This window comes from Anopheles stephensi, chromosome 3 (assembly GCF_013141755.1).
Source record: "Anopheles stephensi strain Indian chromosome 3, UCI_ANSTEP_V1.0, whole genome shotgun sequence".
NCBI lineage: Eukaryota > Metazoa > Arthropoda > Insecta > Diptera > Culicidae > Anopheles > Anopheles stephensi.
The window spans coordinates 47,366,419-47,386,385 of NC_050203.1; the positions used below are offsets into that span (position 1 = coordinate 47,366,419).

The window sequence follows — 19,967 nt, forward strand, 5'->3', positions numbered from 1 at the left end:
ATCGTCCCGTGCGAGCGCACCAAGTAAGTCTCGATCATGCCCGCGTGTTTACCTTTTTCGATCCGATTCGGCAAGATCGTTCGATCATGAATTGATCGTACCGCACAAAAACTAACCGATCCGATCAGATCCACTGTTTTAAGTCGGAGGACACTCCTTCGAGACCGCTTACCGGTAGTACCTTCCGAAGATTGGCCATGATGTTGTGCCGGAAATTGTAGTCTACAAAAAAGACGTCTCCACAGAACCGTAATCACCCTGGGCGCCCTTGTGGATGCCCCTTGGACGTGTAGTTACGAGCCATAAACTCACACATCATCATCGTCGTGGTATTTTCACACCGCTTGTTAAACGTGCGCGTGTGGTGTGTCGCGCTCATATCTTTGGTCTACACCAGTAAAACCTGGCGGCATGGCGGCAAGTTTACCGACTTTAGTTTGTGCCGCTTTTGGGCTATGTTTTGCAGTGCTGAACGTTCTGCTGCATTCCTGGCGCTATGAAAATGTGGAACGGGAAAAATAAATAACCTCGCGCCATGGTTCTTAACGAAGCCCCAGCCCGTCGACAGTGCAGACAGTACGTTTCACGCATGAGGGCGATCGTGCACAGTAACGCTGGATGGGACAACCCAAAAAAAAAATAGCTGGTCGAGACCAGAGTAACTACAGTTTGTAGAAACGTTTGCTGGAGCAAAAACATGGCTGTCGCTTATTTTTAAACACGCTTGGAAAGGAAATCCAAAATGTGTGGCTAAGGAACAACCGTCAGCATTGCCCCATTATTACCATCCGTGCACCGTACCGTCGTGCACCGGAAGCGGCAAAACTGTTTTATTTATTTATTTTCTCCTCATAAACGACTGGGAAAGAAGGAAAGCAAAACTCCCAAATATACAAACACCGCCACTTGGGCAGCTTCGAAGCCCTACTTCAAACTCGTTTGTGTGCAAAATGCGTGTGTCTATAAATGATAAATGATTATTATTGTCAATGGCAATTTCGTTCGTAAAATGCAAACCTTCGTGTCCGCATATCGTTCTTAACGCTCATCATCCGATCCCGGCAAGAGTTCCAGCAACAACAAGAAAAAAAATCCTCCATAATGACTGACATTCCTTCCACATGGGTGCTCATCAAGGGCACAAGAGGCTCCACTCTTGAGCGAAGGAATAGGCGCGGTGAACATTTACGATCGTACCAACAAATTTCACCAACATCGGACGCGGTACGGCCCCTGCATGGAGGGAAAATCCCTTTCGGTGCGCTATCGCTTCCCTATTCACGCTTTCTCGCCCCATGGCCAGCGTCTTTCAATCATGCGACCGTATCATCTTCCGGTCCGGGAATGACGATCAAAGGCTACGGTCGCTCGCTGCTTCACCCGGCCAGCCAGCCAGCCAGCAAAACCCATAAATCATCCACGGTTGACCGCGAAAGCATACTCCGTGTGCCTTCCGTTCCGCGGCAGTCCGGGATGTGGGATGGTAGCGAAGCTTTATCTTTCGCCATGGCATGACGCCAAACCATGGTCCGGTGAGCTAAAGATCGCTGGCGATCATCATCACAAGACTCGTTCCCTTCAATTAGACACCTTACGTAGACGGGAGAGTGTTGTGCTGTTGTGGCATCGAGCAGACAGTTTCGGTGGACTTGCCACATCTTCGGTCAAGTAAAACAAATAATCAGGCAACATAATTGGAAAATTAATGCCCACTCATTGATGCTGTCGTTGTCCGGCCTTTAATGTCGAAGGAAGAGACAGTCAAGGCTGTCTTTGGGATACCTCAAAGTGTACCGTTTCGGTGTGTCAGCGATTGTATGAGCACAGCCAAAGTCCCCACCAACCAGAAAAAGCGCCAAGTAAACATTAAAAAATTGTCAAGTCAGAATAAGCTTACATGGACGAAATTCGTCACAAACACACACCCCAAATCGCTCAATGCAGTGGGCTATGTGGTCACAACCGTGCATAGCAACGTACATCGTCCGTTCGTCATCTACCGTTTCGTCCATTTTGCCCAACCCGGCGAACCGGGCTGTGGATGGAAAGTATGCGGACGAATTGATTAAACGATCCGGTTTGGACACTAATGAGATAATTTCACAACCATACTTCATAATGCACACACCGACGCTCATCATCTCGAGACCGGCAGTGAGGAGCTGAGTGAAGTGAGTGAAATCTTCATTCAATTATTGAGCCGAGGATGATGGTTTCACTTTTTCCGGCTTTTCAAGCTTTTCCGATCCAATCAAATTTCGACAGATATCGGTCGGGCGCATAAAAAAGCCGAATCTTGCGAACTTGTGCAGTGTGTGTGTGTGTGTAAACAATGAAAAGCAATCAATCCTATCCTGAATGTGTTGTGAATAACTGCCTAGAATGATATGTTAATACCGGCCATTTTTTTCTCACGCGTCACCAACTGAGTTCGATTTCATTCAAGCATTCTGATTTGATGCCTGCAGAGGCACGACACCGCTTTTCGTCATCGTACGAGCCAGCTTAAACGGTTAAAAACGACCGTGAACATGGATGAGCAGCTTCAGTATGCTGTAAGAAACCAATCAGCCGAAACGGCAGGCCACTCCCGGACCAACGCATCCCTCACACAGTAGGAACGGAAGTTCCAAAGGAAATGGATTGTAAACATCACCCTTCGCGTAATGGTGCCGCTGCAAGTTCCAGGTATGGCCACAAGAAACCACAAGCGATTGAAAATTACGATGGCTATCACTCAAAGCCCGAATCGACCAACTCGACGAAACGCAACGGAAATTTGTTTAGTTAGTGTTGCTTTCGTTTTTATTTCCAGCCTCCCCGCGAATCGCCACTTCTATTTCCCACTTTCACGATTATCATCGTCCGCCGGTTGCAATGGCTTCTCTAAGAGCCGGAGTCTGGCGTTCTCCACTGCGTCGTACCGATCGTTCGAGCCGCAAACACACATTATGCTCACTTTCTGTGCACGTACACTCCACCGGGGATACCGGCGGCTTTGGACCGGGGTAAGCTAATGTTTTATCAATTTGCGAATCGAATCGATCACTCGGGGGAAAAAAGGGAAAGTCATCATCGGGCAGGTTGATTTAGTGGGCTCGTGATGATTAAATTCAACACGTCCTAGATACAGTTTTACGCACTCTCAGAAACACCTTCAGCTATCGCTAATGTCACTTTCTAGGAACTTTATATAATTTGTTTAGGGTACGGATTGTTTTTTTCCCAAGAACCTGATCAACCTACACTCGAGCTCATTTTCACCATCACTGATCTGAAGCTGATCGTCCAGAGTCGCAGACGATCTAACGCTCCAGCAATTCTCTTGTCATTGTGTGGATACGTGAACCAGCAGTGCTCCAGAGCCTGGTGTACCGGCAATATAAGTTTGCTAAAAATAACAACTTTACGATCTCCCCTGCCCTGGATCGCTCATCATCCAAACGTGCGTGTGCATGGGTGTGTGTCTGACGCAGTCAGCCGGTAACTCCATTGTCGGGGTGGCCCCATAGGTCGCCCCCTCGTAGAATTCTATTTTATACTCCAGCGCAAGATGGTACCAGGGATGGAGGTACAGAAAACCCGACCGATCGAGAATCACATACGAAGAAAGGACAAAACCGAGAGGCCAAGAAAATATCCCATCAAAACTTGTCTGTGCAACTATAAAAAGAAAAGTTCTCGGTCCGGGCCACAAATGATACCGCAGCCGGTTGCGAAGAGTGTGTACCCCCAATTTCTTAAGGACTGAAGCACGTATACACTCAGCTCCGGTTGAATGGGTACAATAAAATTAGAAGCAAACCCCCCACCCGAAACAAAGTGGAAACTCTTTGGACATCCAGACCCGCCAGCTATGGGGAGGCGCATTTTGGGACAAATGGGAGAGAGAAATAAAAAAACGCACCGATGCTGGTACGGTGCTACTTGCTTCTGTTGTGGAGAAATTATTACAAGAATGTTGAAAATAAACAACAGTCCACAAACCGCGGCAGCTCGTCGTCTCATCGTCGTGCCGATGATCCCGGATTCTTCCCGTTTAAGAGCCCTGGTCTAAGCAAATCTAAGATGTGCCGGCACCCCAAGAAAGAGACGGACCAGCAGCAGGATGGAGCAGCAAGATTCAATGAAGTTGTGTAAACATTTACACATGTTCCACATACTCCTTACTTTACCCTTTCTCGAGCTTCCTCTACCAACCCTCTTCCACTGGTAGTTTACACTCATTATCATCTGTATGTGTGGTACGCAGCAGATGAACCCAAATGGGAGGAATGCCACTGTCGGCGGAAGTTATAACTTCACCGGGCGACCGCGACCCGTATCGTATCGGGAACCGCGGAACACTGACTTTGGGGAATTTAATTTCCTTCTTTTTCCGAGTTCCCCCCCGTTGGATGAGTCCAAGCGGATCGTCCACTTAAAATTCGTCTCCGCCTAATCAATTTGTTGCATGTGTGGTGGAATTGTTTGTCACGAAGCGCTGTCTGATGCTCTTGAAACGGCACCCGTATACTTACAATTTGACTAATTTCCGTAATCGGCACATTTGGTGGTGGCGTCGGTGAAGACGACGACGAGGATGGAGACGACGTCGACGAGGACATCGTGCTGGACGAGGACGTGGAGGTTGACTTGTTACGGGGTGGGGCCGGTGGAGGCGTAATCGGCAGCACGTTCACGTTGCAATCCTTCGAGTTCCGGTTGGGCGATATGCGGGCCGGAAAACTCAACGTTTTCGTCCACTGAGACAAACTGCGCACCATGATGCACGTTGGGTTTCGCTTTTCTGTTATGCACTTGGGTTTCTATTTTTTTGACGCCACGCCGGTCTTAATCACGATCAATCGTCAGAAACTGTGGCAACAACGCACCACCTTACAACACACGGGAAGCGAACACTGGCCGTGGACGACCACTAGCACCATTTGATCGGGCGTCTCATCAAACGATAACTTTGTCAAGACGATTTTCCACTGGCACGACCTTCAACGCGCTACCGTTGCCTAACCGCACAATCACACCCGCCGCTCTCGCCACGGCGTTAATTTCGATAGCACAGCCAGCGATCGATTGTGAATGGCAAAAGACGATCGTTTCCGTTGTATAGTATTATTGCATTCATAACACAAATATCAACACTGCGCCGTATGTGGGTCACTTTTACAGCAAGTTTTGTTTCTGTTTGAAAACTAAACCACACTTTAATCACACTGCTCGTGCGAGAATTTTAATTAACAACTCACTTTGCTACCGTTTGGCTTCGCCGCAACGAAGAAGTTGTGCAAAAAAAATCGAAAACTTCAAACTCAAGCGACCGCGAGACTCATGACCGTCCTCACGCAAGTTAAAAATGAATTTGAAAACGGTGGTGAGCTGCTTCTCTCATCGATGCTCTTGGCTGCAAGCGCAGTACTCAACCCGATGGTATACCCAGTTGAGTGGGACGACACGATGAAACCAGTTGTCTCTCTCTCTCTCTCTTTTGCTCGCATCGTATCAACGCAATACAGCTGCCACCAGCTGATGTTTATGTTGTTTGCAGGTTGCACTCACACAACCGAAGGTTCGGTCAATCCGGTGCAAATCGGTGGAGTTGTGTGCTACTGCAGGTTCAACGTGATTCCGAATTTAGATTTATGTTTTTTTTTTCGCAAGGATGATGCATTTCTGGGAAGAACTGCAACTTTTTAAATAATTCAAGAGAAACTACAACGCATTTGCAACAAAATTATCCCCTAAAGAGTACACAGCAATGCTGCATTTTCCAACACAAAATTGAACCAACCGGACGAGGAGAAGCCAGCTGTTCCTGGACAACCTTCGGAAGGTAAACGGGACAAGACAACGAAAAAAGCATAAACGAAACCAAACCGTGATGCCTGCGCCCGTGTGTTATTGCACTCCATGTATTTGGGCCCGGAGTTATGCTGTGTTGGTGCGAGCCCGTTCAAACGTGTTCATTCTTGTACCACCGAGGGCTACGGCGTAGTTATGTTGGGCTCGTCACTGTGGATGGAGGGTAACACCGGCCCGTTTTCCCTGCTTCGATCCGCTATGCATCATCCGTATACCGGCTGCACCACAATGCTTCTTCATTCAACGTCCCACTCACACCAGTGTGTGCACCCGTCACCCGGGACAGTCACCCTCCCGTCTGAGTGTCCCACCACCAAGTAGCGAAAGGTCCCGTTCCGTATGCTTTTTTCTGCCCTTTTTTTTACCACACCTTGTCACCTTCTGCTTTGGCTATTACTGCCGCTATTGCTGCTGCTGCTGGTGGTGGTGGTGATGATCGTGATGATCTATGCTCTTGCGATCGTGTTGCTTCAAGCCTGATCTTTGTCCATCTTGGTCGAACCACCACGGCTCAACACAAACTCCCTTTTATTCCGGGCTGCTACAATGTTCGTCGTTTAATAATTGTGTTACGTTTCGCTCTCCGTTGACTACGGTCGTGACTTCGGTGCGATCCTTTCGCGTCGCTGTCCATTTCCGGCGGGCAATAAAACGTACCCATCGAAGCCACTGACGCCGTTTGTTTGAATATCTTGATTCAAGCGTATGACAACAGTCCACGGGAAGGGATTATTGCACCGTTTCTGGTATAACGAAAGGAACTTTTAAGTTTGAAAAACGGAAATCAAAACATCCTTCCGAGAAGAAAATATCACAAGGGTGTTTACATTTGGTTTTAAACAATTTAAACCTTTGTAGTTGCTAGGGTTCTATTTTTATCAACAGGAATGTGGCCATTAATTCAAGATGAAACTTATCAACAGCATGCGATATGGAGTATTCCTCTGCCCAATTAAATCTTTCTCCCGAGTGATTCCATAGTTCCATTATATGATCAGAAATCACGATTAAATACTGTTTATCATTGATATTTACTTTAATTTTTAATTCTGAAATTTTCTTATACACAACAAATGAAAATGTCCTGTCTTCATGACATCAGGGAGTTATTTAAATTTCATTTCATTCTTGTTATGAGTTTTGTTTTAAAATTTTTGCTTTCTATTCCTTTCACATTGTTCAATACCCTCTCTAACTTCGCAGAAACCAAGTCAAAACAAAGACAAACCCAAAAAAAAGGAAAATGCAACCAAAGGACTCACACTGAAAAAAAAAACATCTGCTATCCAGTAGCGCCGAATGCATTTCGCCAAATGCATTCAGAGGTCAAAAAGAAATACTCACACACAAGCACAATATTGCTAGGGAATTCGTACTCACACACATGCACAATATTGCTAGGAATGGTCGAAGGACGCGTTTGCAATATTTGTCAATAATTGATTTTTGAGGTTATTTACGTGGAGGCTTTTTTCAAATGAGTACAAAAATATTGACTTGAAATTCTGCCAGTAATCCTACGGCACGTGAAGAAATCGATATAGCAACATTGACATTTATTTACGAATCGTTACATCAATTTGAGATAATCAGACAACCTTCCTGCTGGAATATGGGTTGTGCAACTGCCCAACAGCACCACCAAGCTTCGTGCTTGTGATCCACTTTCGGCGTTTAGCACGCTCATTTCGATATCACATTTAATGTGAAATTCAATCTTCAATCAATTTCGCTGCTTCATCATCATCATGGCTTTCCATAAAGTGGTTTGAAATAAGACCTACGCCTTTGGCGCGTTTCGTGTGATAGAACTCACTGTCTCACTGCCGCGAAAGGTCAAGTGTTTGTTTTCCTCCTGCCAGCATCCCGTGGCCACCGACTAAAGGGAAACGGGCTACGGGTGTGTGGAGGAAAATAGCATATTTCAAACTTCATCATCAACAGCCTACGCCGGCTGGCTCTACTCCCGAGTAACCGCGTGTGTCTCTGTTCTCAAACACAGAAATACGTTACGCAACGACAAAACCAAGACCCCATGAAGCCCTAGCCGAGGCAAGTGAGTTCCTCGTGCAACCGCTACCGAGGACCATGAATGGCGCCACTGCCGCCTGCCGTGGATCAACTGTCAAATTATCTGTTGGGCGCGCACGTCGTGGGAAGCGTGGGGACCCATCTGGTCCATTCGCCGGCAGTTGTTTATGCTGGCTGGCTGGCTGGCTGGCTGGCTGGCTAAGCAGCATCGATTTGACCAACGGGTTGCGGGTGATCTTGTGAAGCGCTAAACTGGTTCCACGGCTTTTCGCTAACACATTCGCACTTGGTGCGCACGTACACTCGAGCGAAATGGTGTTGTCGTGCTGTGCGCAAGACGTTGCAAGCGTTGCGTCTGAACGGTTTCGTGAGCGGAATGTTTGGTTCAGAAACAGTGCAAACAATTGGCAAACGAACCTTTTGATGTTTCAACTACTAACTAACATTGAAGAACGAAAATTACCATACGTGAATCACTAGAATGCTTCCACGACGAATACTTTTCAATTCATCGATGCAGCGATGGCTTACTGCCACAAATAGACAAGGTGGGCAAGTCCACTTTTGGCCTAAGAAAAACGCCCGAAAGCCTTCCCATCGCCATAGGCCAACCGTCTCTGAAAGGGCTTTACGGACGAACCCCAAACAAAACTGGTTCAAACCACAATCCACCCATGCCGTTGTGACGCTGTACTTTGCCTAATGGTCCAAGCTCTCTCCCCTTGAGCTGAGCGTCTCGGGAACATGTTTGCAACCCGAACGAACACGTTTGTGCATGCGCCTTCTTCTCTCTGAATCACCCACATACGAACGAACCGCGCGGCATCCAAGGTAAATCCGCTCCAAACCTCAGCCAGGTTGTATTGGAAAGCTTTTTGTTTTTTTTTTTTGCTTCTGTCACGACTCGCGTCTATGCTTGAGCGCGATGATCGCGACGGGATTGCCTTTTTGCCGTTACGATCGCCTCCGGGCAAGGTCATAGAAGGCCGCGTGTACCAATACCACGAAAGCTGGGCAACTTGCGCGAGTGCGATGATCGCATCCTCCGCCCGGGAAAGGGGTGTACGGCCATTGCAGTCCACGTAGCAGTTGCAATCGTGTGGCAATCGGGATTGGGATGGGGCACGGTGGCTCCAAGCGATGGTTCTCTTGACACAGTCTCATGGGAGGCATGGCCGGGAACAACGGTTTGTAGCGTTTCTTCATTTTGTCTCTCTCTCTCTCTCTCTCTCTCTATCCTTTTTTCACCGGTTCCCTCAGATAATGGTTGGAGGAGACGCTCGCGAAACGGTGACCGGAGTGTGCCAATTTCCCAGCTTTTGAACCGTTCGCTCGGATTCCACCTCATCGAAGAACCTGGTCCCGCCGATGCATTCCACTCGAAACCGACGATTTTCTTCTTTCGATCTTGTGCGAAGTTGCTTTCGACTGCACCCCCTGGAGCAGCTTGTGCTTGTCACTGAGTCGCGGGTGACATGGGTTTGTGGCTTAAGGTAAGGTGTTGGAAAGTGCCATACGCAAGCCGTCTGTTTTTTTCCTCGTTCGCACAAACGCGGAAACTCGCGGCCAGTCGCTGCGTGAGAAAAATGGCCACGATTGCGATCTCTGGTAGGTTGGTGATATTTCGCCCTGTTTGTGTGTTGCATTGCTCCTCGCCATGGCCGTCGTGCAAGCTGGTTGTGTTTAGCATAGCGAAATGGACGCCGAACGAGTTACCACTTCGCGCGTGCAATCCATAGATCAGTGTGGGAGTTGCTGGGGTGAGAGATTTGCTCTTTTCATTGGAGCACTTCTTGGAGCTGGAATTTGTCAACCAATGCTCGTTTGAAGCGTCCTGCAGAATGCATAACGATAGTGGTCTTTGGTCTACTCACTTGGCATATGGCTTCTGCAAACACTGCTCTGGAACATTTGGATAGAATCATCATTGATTCTGTATTGCTTGGTATTTATCATCATACCTCCTCGTTGAATGTCTGCATTTGAGAATCTAATTCACTGCTTGGTACGTATGAGGACAGTCAACAAGTTGATCTGTGTGCTGTGTAACCCGATTTCCACGGTAGTTTCTCAACATTCCTAGGATATCGATACGGGAACGCCACCGACAATGGCGTCTGCCGTCTGCATTCCTTGCTCATCTCCAACAGTTTTCACGTGCGTTATCAGTGCAGCCACCATGGAAGCTTGTGATGTGTCATTAGGACGTCCGTGCGCCTTGAAGCACGGAGAAACTAGGTGTCCATTATTTGAGGGTACTCTTCACGCCTAATTTCCTGCTCCGAAGCAACGCCGTAATGCCGGGCAATGGTTGAGCTGCTGTTGTTATCTGTTGACCAATTATCGGTTCCGTACCGGGATCAACAAAGTGACAACTGTTGGTGGCACCTTCCGTGTAACGAATTCCGTTCTCCTCTACATTGCCCTACGCAGGCAACGAGAACGGAACGAACAAAAGGCAAAATAAAGGTCGAACGTAACGCATCCGAAACCATGCGGAACCCAACGAACGGCACCTTCATCGAAGTGATGGTTGTTTTATGACATCTTCTGGTGCATGATGCGGATGATGACTGCTGCCCCTACCAACCAGCCTGACTCATGCAGGTTTGTCAAGCGAGCGACCATCGTGGTTGGGTTTTTCGAATTCAGGCTCAGGAAAAATATCATCACCCCGCCCGTCCGATGAAATGTCGGTTGAGGTAGGTCCATCGAAACTTATCACGATAGGCCCGAATCCGAAAAAGTAACAAACAAAAAAAACCTATCTTGGCACAAAAGCCTAAGCGTTGGAAGGAAGGGTGCTACGGTCTAAAAGAGGCGCACACAGAATCTTTGTCTCGGTCTTTATCGCTGCGTTCACTTTGCGTTCTTAGGGGGTGTCCAGATCTTTAATGGTTTCTTTAGCTTCCACTTCCACAAAAGACTTGCCAACAATCGACAAACTGCGTCAAAGGAAATAGATATGGGAAGGTGGTGGCACTCTGCCAACGGTTTTACCGATCGTTGTTTCGAGGAATGGTTCCTCTTCCAAAAAGACCACCACGCTGGGAATCTCAATGAAGAGGGACAAACACGACAAGATTTATCTTGACGTTTCAGGTTTTGAGAAATCCAGCAGAGTGTCTTGTTGTGCCAAAAGTTTGGCGTCGGAAACGAATGTGTTGCGAACAAAACTGGCGATTAGTTCGATGCTTTTAAATAAACTCATCTTTCTGATTCGGTTTTGTTGTAAAAAGTGTGTGATTGGTTTCTGTTGTTTGTAACATAGAATTTTCGTATTCCTCACCATTTGTTTCATTTATGAAGTGTTTAAAATGCATAACAAACTACCCAACGTTCATCCGTGTACGAATATTGCACAAATGAGACTGTCTGGAGTTTCGAACAAATAAGTTAAAATTTATTATTGCCTCTAATATTTATAACCAAGTATTGCCAAATTCGGAAAACAATCAAGAATCCTGCGGTGATTTATGTGGATTTTAATTGAAATGTCTGGTTTTGAATAAGCAACTTGTCCGTAGGAGACGAACCAAGAGAAAGGATCTTAAATTTCAGTTTAATGAGCGTATGTCTACCATCGCACCTTGAGGATGATGATGTAATGTGCATATATGATGGCAGAATTCTCTTCACGATACAACCACAGAAAATGATCGAAGATCTAGCTATGTTAGCGATCGTTTGTGTTGGGACAGTGCTTGCTTGAATACAATCGCTACAAGCAGGGATGGGCAAACTAATGCCGCAAGTGGTCTTTGATATTGAAAGTATACAAGCTTCTTAAGGTTTATGTGTCAAATATATTAAAATGCTAAGAATGCGTATCTTAGCAATACGACAAGGCCTCTCTTCTACTGAGGTACCTTAAATTTAGGTAAAAGTGAAGCAAAACTGTGAAAAATTGTTGTAATAATAATTTTTTATATTTTTTTAAAAACTGTGAAAAATTGTTGTAATAATAATTTTTAATAATTTTTTTATGCATAAACAATGGCCTGGCCATATTGCTTAAAGCTAAATTACAAATATTAGTACAATTCACGATGGTTTGGAGACGTTTCCTTCACCAAACCGTGAAAGGGCACCTTATCCCGGGTGAGCTCAGTTGAAATTTTTAATAATTATAAATAATAAATTTGTAAATAATTATAGTAAAAAGTCTGAAAAAGATACGCGTTTGCGAAACTCAGTTGCAAAAATGATTGCTCGTGAGTGGCATCTATTCAGACTTTAGCCAAATAAACCCACGACAGGTACGTGACAGTCAATAAAGGCAGGCAGAGGCCTATCAAGATTGTTGTAGTGGCAAGGAAGAAGTAATAAATATTATCAATGCAACCAAACTTAATCTCATTTGAACATTAATAAGGATCAGCTCGAAGAATATTACTAAGAGCCGTATTTAGAAAATGTATCTGATAAGATGATACGACTGTCGATCCCTGGAGAAAGATGATGTAAGAACGGCTGAATATTGTATGCAGCTTCCATGCTTATCCGCCATCCTGTTGCATCTTATTTCACAACATTACGTTTTGATGTGGAGTATGAACTACTTCTTTAGTTTTGTCATTAAAATTTTGATTAAATTGTAATAAATTCTACACGATTGTCTTGAGTCGACGGAAAGCTGTCACAATATTGATACACTTTTTCCAACAAGTTTTCGGTATTGGAAATTGATTGGACGTTGATTCGATGTAAAAAAAATGCATAACCAATCTTGGAAATCCTGACCACTGCTTCCCAAGCTCCAGACAAACTTCAGGTACGACTCGGGTTCATATGCACACAGCGCAGGAAGTAGTAATTTACACTAATAACAGGAAATCGGGCTGCCTTCACCACACAAAACTGAAACGTCGTCTGTGCCAAAAGAGAGGGCCATTCGTCTGTCCCGAACCCAGCCCGGTGCAATGCACTCCGAACCGTGTGCACCACACAGAACACCAAACCGCAACTCGAAACCGAAACCGCCGCTCGAAGAAATGCAGATGTTGCGAAATGTTCGCCGTTCAGCGTTCTACGAAAGGTTTGCTTTCGGGTCGTATGTGTGTGTGTATAGGGCTCGTGTGTACATTTCCCCAGCAACAACACGGTCGGTCGACTGATTCGGTCACATCGCATGAATGAAAACTGCTAAAGGGCTCAGCAAGTGCTGTTATGTTTGTGTATTTTCTTCCAATACCCGTTTGAGCTGGAGCTCATCAGCAGGGCCAATTTTTGGCCAAACCTTTGTTGCGTCCCGCGCAAGGCAGGCGTGTGAGACATACGTACGGCGTAATGTGAACCGAGCTGATGACACCATCGAAAATTTTGCACTGGACAAATTTTCTACGAAGCGCCACTGCCGGCCGGACGGAGTAAGGAAAGCGGGCGGCGGTATTGGGTGGTCGCTGGACGTAGAACTGGCCCCAAAACAACTTGCCAGGCTGCTTTCGTTCAAATTACCATCGACAGCTGCGTCGGACATTCCATTCATGTGAGAGCCGTTTTGCGGAGGGAATGGGAAACTAAGCGTGCTGCCTGCTTCCCGTTTCAACATGAGCTGCGAGGTTCAGAATTAACCTTCAAAGGTCGTATTGGGGGTTTGTTATTTTGTTCCTTTTCCAGCGCACCGTGTGTAGGCAATGGAGCCGATAAATAAATGAAATCTAAAGCGAGAGACAAGATTATCGAAGCGATCCGACCGAAACATACGCAGACAGCCAATGAAGATCACAAGCGTGGCTTTCACACGAAGAACCTCCGGCACGAAGAATTTTGGGAGGAATGCGGAATTTGAATGACTTTCAATCGAGCCTGGACATAATGTTAGATTTCCGGATGATCATTAACTTAAACTACAGAAATCATTACATTTGCTGTTTGGCCAACTTCGCTTCTAGGGCGGCGTTCCTCACGGTGGATGGAAAGCTGCGCACATCTGTTAAGATTATCATCCAGGAACGTTTTACTCTTACCACGGCGGAGTGTTTAAGTATGAGAACAAATTGTTTCAACTATTCAAACCATCTTAACGGAGATATTTTCATCCGATTTCTATGATAAAACAGCAAAGAGCGTTTCACCTGGTGCCCGTTACGATGGGCTATGCGAATATCTGGTAGCTTATTCAAGAAGCCGGTCAGGGTGCCCCGGTTCACCTGCCTACATGTGCGCCAACACGAACTGTGTACCATCTGCAAAAGACTGTGGGGATACAGCCGTTTACGGATGCCATCAACAAGGGACCAGCTGCTTCGTCTAGCTCAGGGTTACTTCATTTTAAGTATAATGAAGCACTTTTGCGGCTAGACATCTGCCGTCTGCATCGTTTTCGGAGTTCGGCAGCATGATGATTACTTAGTATGATGGTAAAATTCCTTTGTTACTACGGCCTTCCAAAGCATGCTGATGGCTTGAAGCAACTTCCTCAAAATATCACGACTTCAATCTCATCTCCAATAATATATCGACTCACTGCAGAAGAATATAAATAAAAACCACAATTGTGACCAATAGTTGAATGCTTGAGACAGCAGACAGTGCAGAGTGAACAGTGATAATCAGCCGGCCTTTTTTACGGAAACCATACTAAATTATACACAAAAAACGACTGACTTGCTTTCCTGCTCGTGTTTTCTCTTCACCCATGTATCATTCTCATCATCCAACAACACATTGGTCTTGCATATTTATTTTATCCCTTTCAACAAAGTTCCCTCGGACACCCTTGTACGGGCGGCGCGATGCGTCCTAGGTCCAAGCGAGGTAATGGACGAAAATGGGTCTATTTGAATTTCACGGATATCAAGCTGCTTAGAATACAGCTGCCAGCGTACGAGTTTGAGTGGGAACGAAGATCCTATTAATCACCTTGGCTTGATTAGTGGATCGTGGGGATCCATCAAGCGAAGTCTGAATTGAACTATTCCCTTATGGGTTTAAATGTATGAAGCACGCTTAATGAAAATCGGGGAAAAAAAACTTCAACTTGTAGTTAGTACGATACGATTGCTGAAACATTTGCTGCAACCGTACTTGACCTTGAAGATACACAGAAGTATTTGGGCTTTTTCTAACGTACAATGTCGCAACATTCCGGCAACTTAACGGTTTCCCAACCGTTTCTCGCAAGTGATCGTCCGGCATGCGCTGTACACGGTTCCATTTTCCCTCAGAACGACTTCTTCGCCAAAAAACCGGATACTGATGACAAGTAGGAATGCCAACCTTACCAGGGCATTACAGTTCTACTTCCCATACGGTGTGTCGCTTATTTGAAACTATTTAACGAACGAAAAGCCGTACCCTAATCAATGTTGTCCTCCACATGCCTTTCGCGTTCCGTGACTAATTTTGCCAGTTCGTGCCTTTGCCGTTTCGCACACACAATAATTCCTAATTACCTGCTTGCGAGTGCATAGGGAAATGAGCATATCTTTTAGCGCACTAGTTCAAACAAAGTGAGCCGAATTCGAGCTGGCTAATAATATTCGGGAGCGTGATTCCGTGATTTATTAGAACAATACATCGGAATGAGAGCTCTCCAAGGGGCAGGGAAATATTTTCTCATGCGCCCAGCACACACGCCTGGGTCTGACAGGAACGGTGAGACGAGCAATGAATATACATTCTCAACCACGAACCGTACTGCGAAAGGTAAAAGAAGGCAACACTTTCGGCACAAACTAATTTGATTTTCCTTCGTTCGAAAATGGTACGACACCTGCATACCTCACCGGCACGGCTCATCGTTTAGGATACCGAATGCCTAAGAAAAAGCTAAATGATGATAATAATCAATAATTAACGATTCGGTATGCAACTTTTTGAAACGATCGCCCGATACTCGGCAGCATGGATCGGCGAGCTAGCTCACTGCGGTTCTTGCTTCTCAGATTTTCCCTTCAGAGTTCCCCGGAATGAAGGTCGATTTGTTTGATTATTGGTATTTCTTTTCTACATTTGTGTGGCTTTTGTTCCGCACGCATCACTTATTCCGACGACTGTGTCGATATGCTGCGAGTCAAGATGATCCATCCATCGCGGCACGGAGATCGAGATCATTTCCTTACATTGTTCTGGCGGAGCATTACACGCCCGAGACTGATGGAGAAGAGAATTTTTACACATTGAACACCCTCTGGTGGAAGATGATCTCTGTTCGGTGTTCGTGAGACAGCAATTTTTCATCCCGGTACACGAAAATTCGTCCCACCGGGCCAGGTTCTCACCGGCGGCACTGTTGTACGCACGCCAGCTGGAAGGAAAGAACAACATCCGCATACTTCGCGACCGATAATTGACGATTTTGCTGGAACTTACCCACCCGTTCCCGACCTCGTTCTCATTAGCTTCATCGTTCCTCCCTTTTTTTTGTTGGAGGTCATGTTTTGGGCCAAAAAAAATGGCACAGAGAAGCAAAAAAAAAACTCCAAAAAGACTCATCGACACGGACAACGGAAGCAAATTATTTAGACGAATCATAATTAGACTTGCTGTTCTGCGCTGCTCAACGGTGAGAATAAAGGACGCCACGAGTGAAAGTGTGTTTAAGTTTCTGAGCTTCTGGCCAGACATAACCAACGGGAAGTACTGTGGCTGTGGCTGTCTGCATTTGCACGAAAGGCCTTGCAATGTCGTTGTTGAGTTTGGAGTTTTTTCTCTTCCTTTTCTCTACAAGCATTCGCATTTTCCAGCAGTGTATTGCGCTAAACTTAACTGACCGGTGGTTGCTGGCAACGGTCGAGCTACTGGAATATTTTGCAAAAAAGGAAACCGGGAAAAAACCTGTACCAGTCCGCAACTGTCATCCGTCGAAACAGGAAAGGTAGGTTAACTATCCGATCTAAGTTTCTTTGCTGGCACTACGGGCTGGCACTGCAGTCAACGGAAACCATGCAAAAACGGGACGATGATGGGACGATGGTGAAAAGTTACAGTCGGTCAGTGGACTTATGGGTTTACGACGGTTGATCAATTTGCTTGAGGGGAGCACTAAAAGACAAATGACAAAGTTATGTAATTCGGAATTGAAATGGAAAGACGTTGAGGTAAACTTGCTTAAGTCTATTTACGTGTTTCTGAGGTCTGTTTCTATTTCATCCAGAGATGACCAAATCATCATAAGGAGAAATGGTCATAAACAAAATAATTCTTTCTCAAACAATTTTTTTAATAGTAAAAAATGTCAAGTCTCGTTCGAATGCGAAAAGAAAGACTCATTAACACAAACAGGTGCATTTTAGATGCATGCTACGTGTTAAACGCACGCCTAAGTACTAACTTTATCCCGTAACATCAAGACGGCACGAAAAACCGTTGAACGAACATTCATGTATTCACCCTTTCTCATTTGATGCATGCTTCGACAGCACTAACGGCTCGGTGTTCAACTTTGAGAGGAAAAAACATTATTCGTTCTACAGCTTTGGAAACGCTTTGAAGACAGATCACACATTGCAAACATTACTCCTGTTTGTTGTTATTTATTCGAGAGCCCGATACTTCATTCAGAATCACCCGAAAGCCAGTGTGACGAAGCTCGGGTCATTTATTACCAACGGACAAACTGGATGGACTTAATCCAATTTCTCCCATCAAGTCCCATCAGCAATCCCATCCCGAACGGTGCCAATGAATGAATAGAATCTCTCGACAACTTACCAAACGAATGGTGTTATTATTCACCATTTTGTAAAGGCGTTCATGACATTCGGCCTCACAAATGTTGAATATTAATTATCTCACGATGGGCAGTACTCATTTGAATCATGTTCAAAAGGGGTTTCACCGAACCGTACCGTTGCATTCGTTTATAGGATTAACTCAGTTCAGATCTAAAGGTCATTGCACGACGCTTACAAACGCTTTTCATTTGAGCTTTGACGAAGCATTGACCTAACTCTATGACACGTTGACATGAGCGGTCCATTGAATGTGTTAGGTAACGTTTTAAATTTCAATGTTTAATTTTCCGACCGTTATACACTTATTGAATTGTTGGAGATACGTATTGCTCTATACACTCGTTTGGCTCACTTAGGATAACGAATGTTATTTATGCTAAACGAGATTCTATATAACTACGATTTTGAACGTTTTTAGAAAATTGAATGAAATTTTGCTTGCATCCTGCCAGTGAGCACACAGTGTATTGAGCCTTCAATAATTTGCCACGCTCAAGGCATATTCTATGCCTCACAGGCATTCGAAACATCTCTCTAAAATTTGTCTTTGTCAAAATAGCTGCTGGAGCAGATGTTGTCATTGGGACGCTCAATACAAGCATTCCTTTTTCAAACCAAACGAAGGTCCCGATCCTTGCACTTTGATTTAGGTCGCTTTTTCCAGTATTGCCTCGCTTTTGTGCCCTTCCACTGTGCTCCTGTTCCTCCATCGGTACCCTTCCTCTGCACCCCGAGGGCACTGTGTGCTCCTGTGCAATCTGATCGGCCGAACCAGATCACGCGAAGGAAGATGTGCTTCCTACGGGACCCGTCCCGTCGGTATCCTGCGCACAGACACAGGGCAAGCACTTTCAACAGGAAACCACACACTACATGCACCGGGTATGGGATAACATCTGCCCGGGCTGGAATATGATCGTATTTTGTAGAGTTTCTTTTCTGTTGCTGAGTTTAATTCTTTGCCCTTCCTTTGGGTGCTCCATCCGTGGCGGTGTGCGTTTCTCAAAATCTGTTCCAAAGGACAGACATTTCAGCATCTCTCAACGTTCGGGCGCACATCCTGTCAAATGTGTGTAAAACGTGCCACAGGAGTTGTTGAATGGCTGGGGCTTTTTTTTCGGTTCATTTATATCCTACTTTCCATTATGATGAACCGACAAAATTGTAATTCGATCGGAAAAAAATCACTTCACTTCGGGTTGTGCACCGTTTTCGAAATTTACTTCCTCTTTCTCGGTGACCACGCCGTTTTTGCGGAAGCGATAATGCTTCTCATTGAGCTCAGGAAGGAAGCTACGCGTACTTTGGTATATATAACGTACAATTTCTTCGGCTTAAGCTTATTGCTCTATCATTTCTGACATAAGTGTTTAAAGACGAATGGCATTACAGAGCAATTATTTAACAATTGTCAAAATTAGTATTCATTACTGCAAGATAAAAGCGTCTAATCGCATAAGTCATAAGAAATCCGTTTTTATGTTTCCTGTTTGTTTGTACAGTAAATTAGAATCCGGAAGGCTCTAGAGACAGAGCTCCCGCTCGCCAACCCTTTTCCGAATCAGTTTTCTATTTTTGCAAATAATGCTTATCCAAATGAGGCTCACCCTTATCCGTCCATTGATTATTCCGTGTTCAATATCAGCGATGAGTCGCTTGGTGCAATGGTGCGAACAGAAAACAAGAAACATTGTTTGAAACAATCAGCATCGAGGACGGACAACATATGCTGACCAGATCTCTCGACCCTTTTTTTCCTATCGGGAAGTGTGAAATAGCACAGCGCTTACTGTGCCCTCCTGACACGTATCCTCCCACTGGCAGCGCACAAGCATAGGTCTGTGCAGTTTGAATGACTGCGTCAGTTGTTGCACGGCAAACATGCCCGGTTTTCCAGACCACATGTTCAACACGTTTGTACCACCCTCTCTCTCTCTCTCTCTGTCTATCTCTCTCCTCGGCAGTCTGAACTGTTCCGTGAGATCCGTATGCTGGATAACAATTAAGGGATTTTAAGCTTGCTACCCATGCATCGACTCTATGCAGCACTGCAGGGTGTGTAGACTGGCGAGATAGATGCTGAAGAACATTCATGCTGGTATGTACCAACGAACTCGGCTTGTTCAACAAACATTATTTTTTCCTTCAAAATTCTGTTGAGAATTGGGGAAGAAACATGATTTTCTTTCCGTACTGTGAATGGACCATACGTTGTGTGGTAGTAAAGTTTTGTGGAAAATATACCAGCATCTTCCCACAATCGGAAAGCCAAAGTTTCGTTAGCGCCACCACGTGCTGATCGTACCGGGAGTCGTAAACTTCAAAATCCCAATCGTTACGATGTCATTTTGCCTAGAAGGTTATAAAATCCCCAGCGTTACACGCTGTTTGAGCCAT

General features: G+C 45.4%; 2 protein-coding genes across 3 annotated transcripts in view; one reads left to right on the plus strand and one right to left on the minus strand.

The window, feature by feature from the left end:
* The window catches only part of LOC118508928 (TNF receptor-associated factor 4), a 31,555-nt gene that overhangs the window by 5,162 nt on the left and 6,426 nt on the right, over positions 1–19,967 (minus strand). The window contains exon 1 of one of the 2 annotated variants that reach the window (XM_036048834.1): positions 4,521–5,402. The exons of the other annotated variant lie outside the window; for it this stretch is intronic. Within the exon in view, the coding sequence (XP_035904727.1) occupies positions 4,521–4,766 (246 nt within the window). The 5' untranslated portion in view covers positions 4,767–5,402. Of the gene's footprint in view, positions 1–4,520; positions 5,403–19,967 lie in introns of those variants that run through there. 2 annotated transcript variants of the gene reach the window in all.
* On the plus strand, positions 1,741–4,506 carry LOC118508934. The gene is made up of 3 exons (XM_036048842.1): positions 1,741–2,688; positions 2,816–3,008; positions 3,185–4,506. Exons 1-3 carry the CDS (start codon positions 2,639–2,641, stop codon positions 3,485–3,487), a joined length of 546 nt encoding a protein of 181 aa, XP_035904735.1. The 5' UTR covers positions 1,741–2,638; the 3' UTR covers positions 3,488–4,506.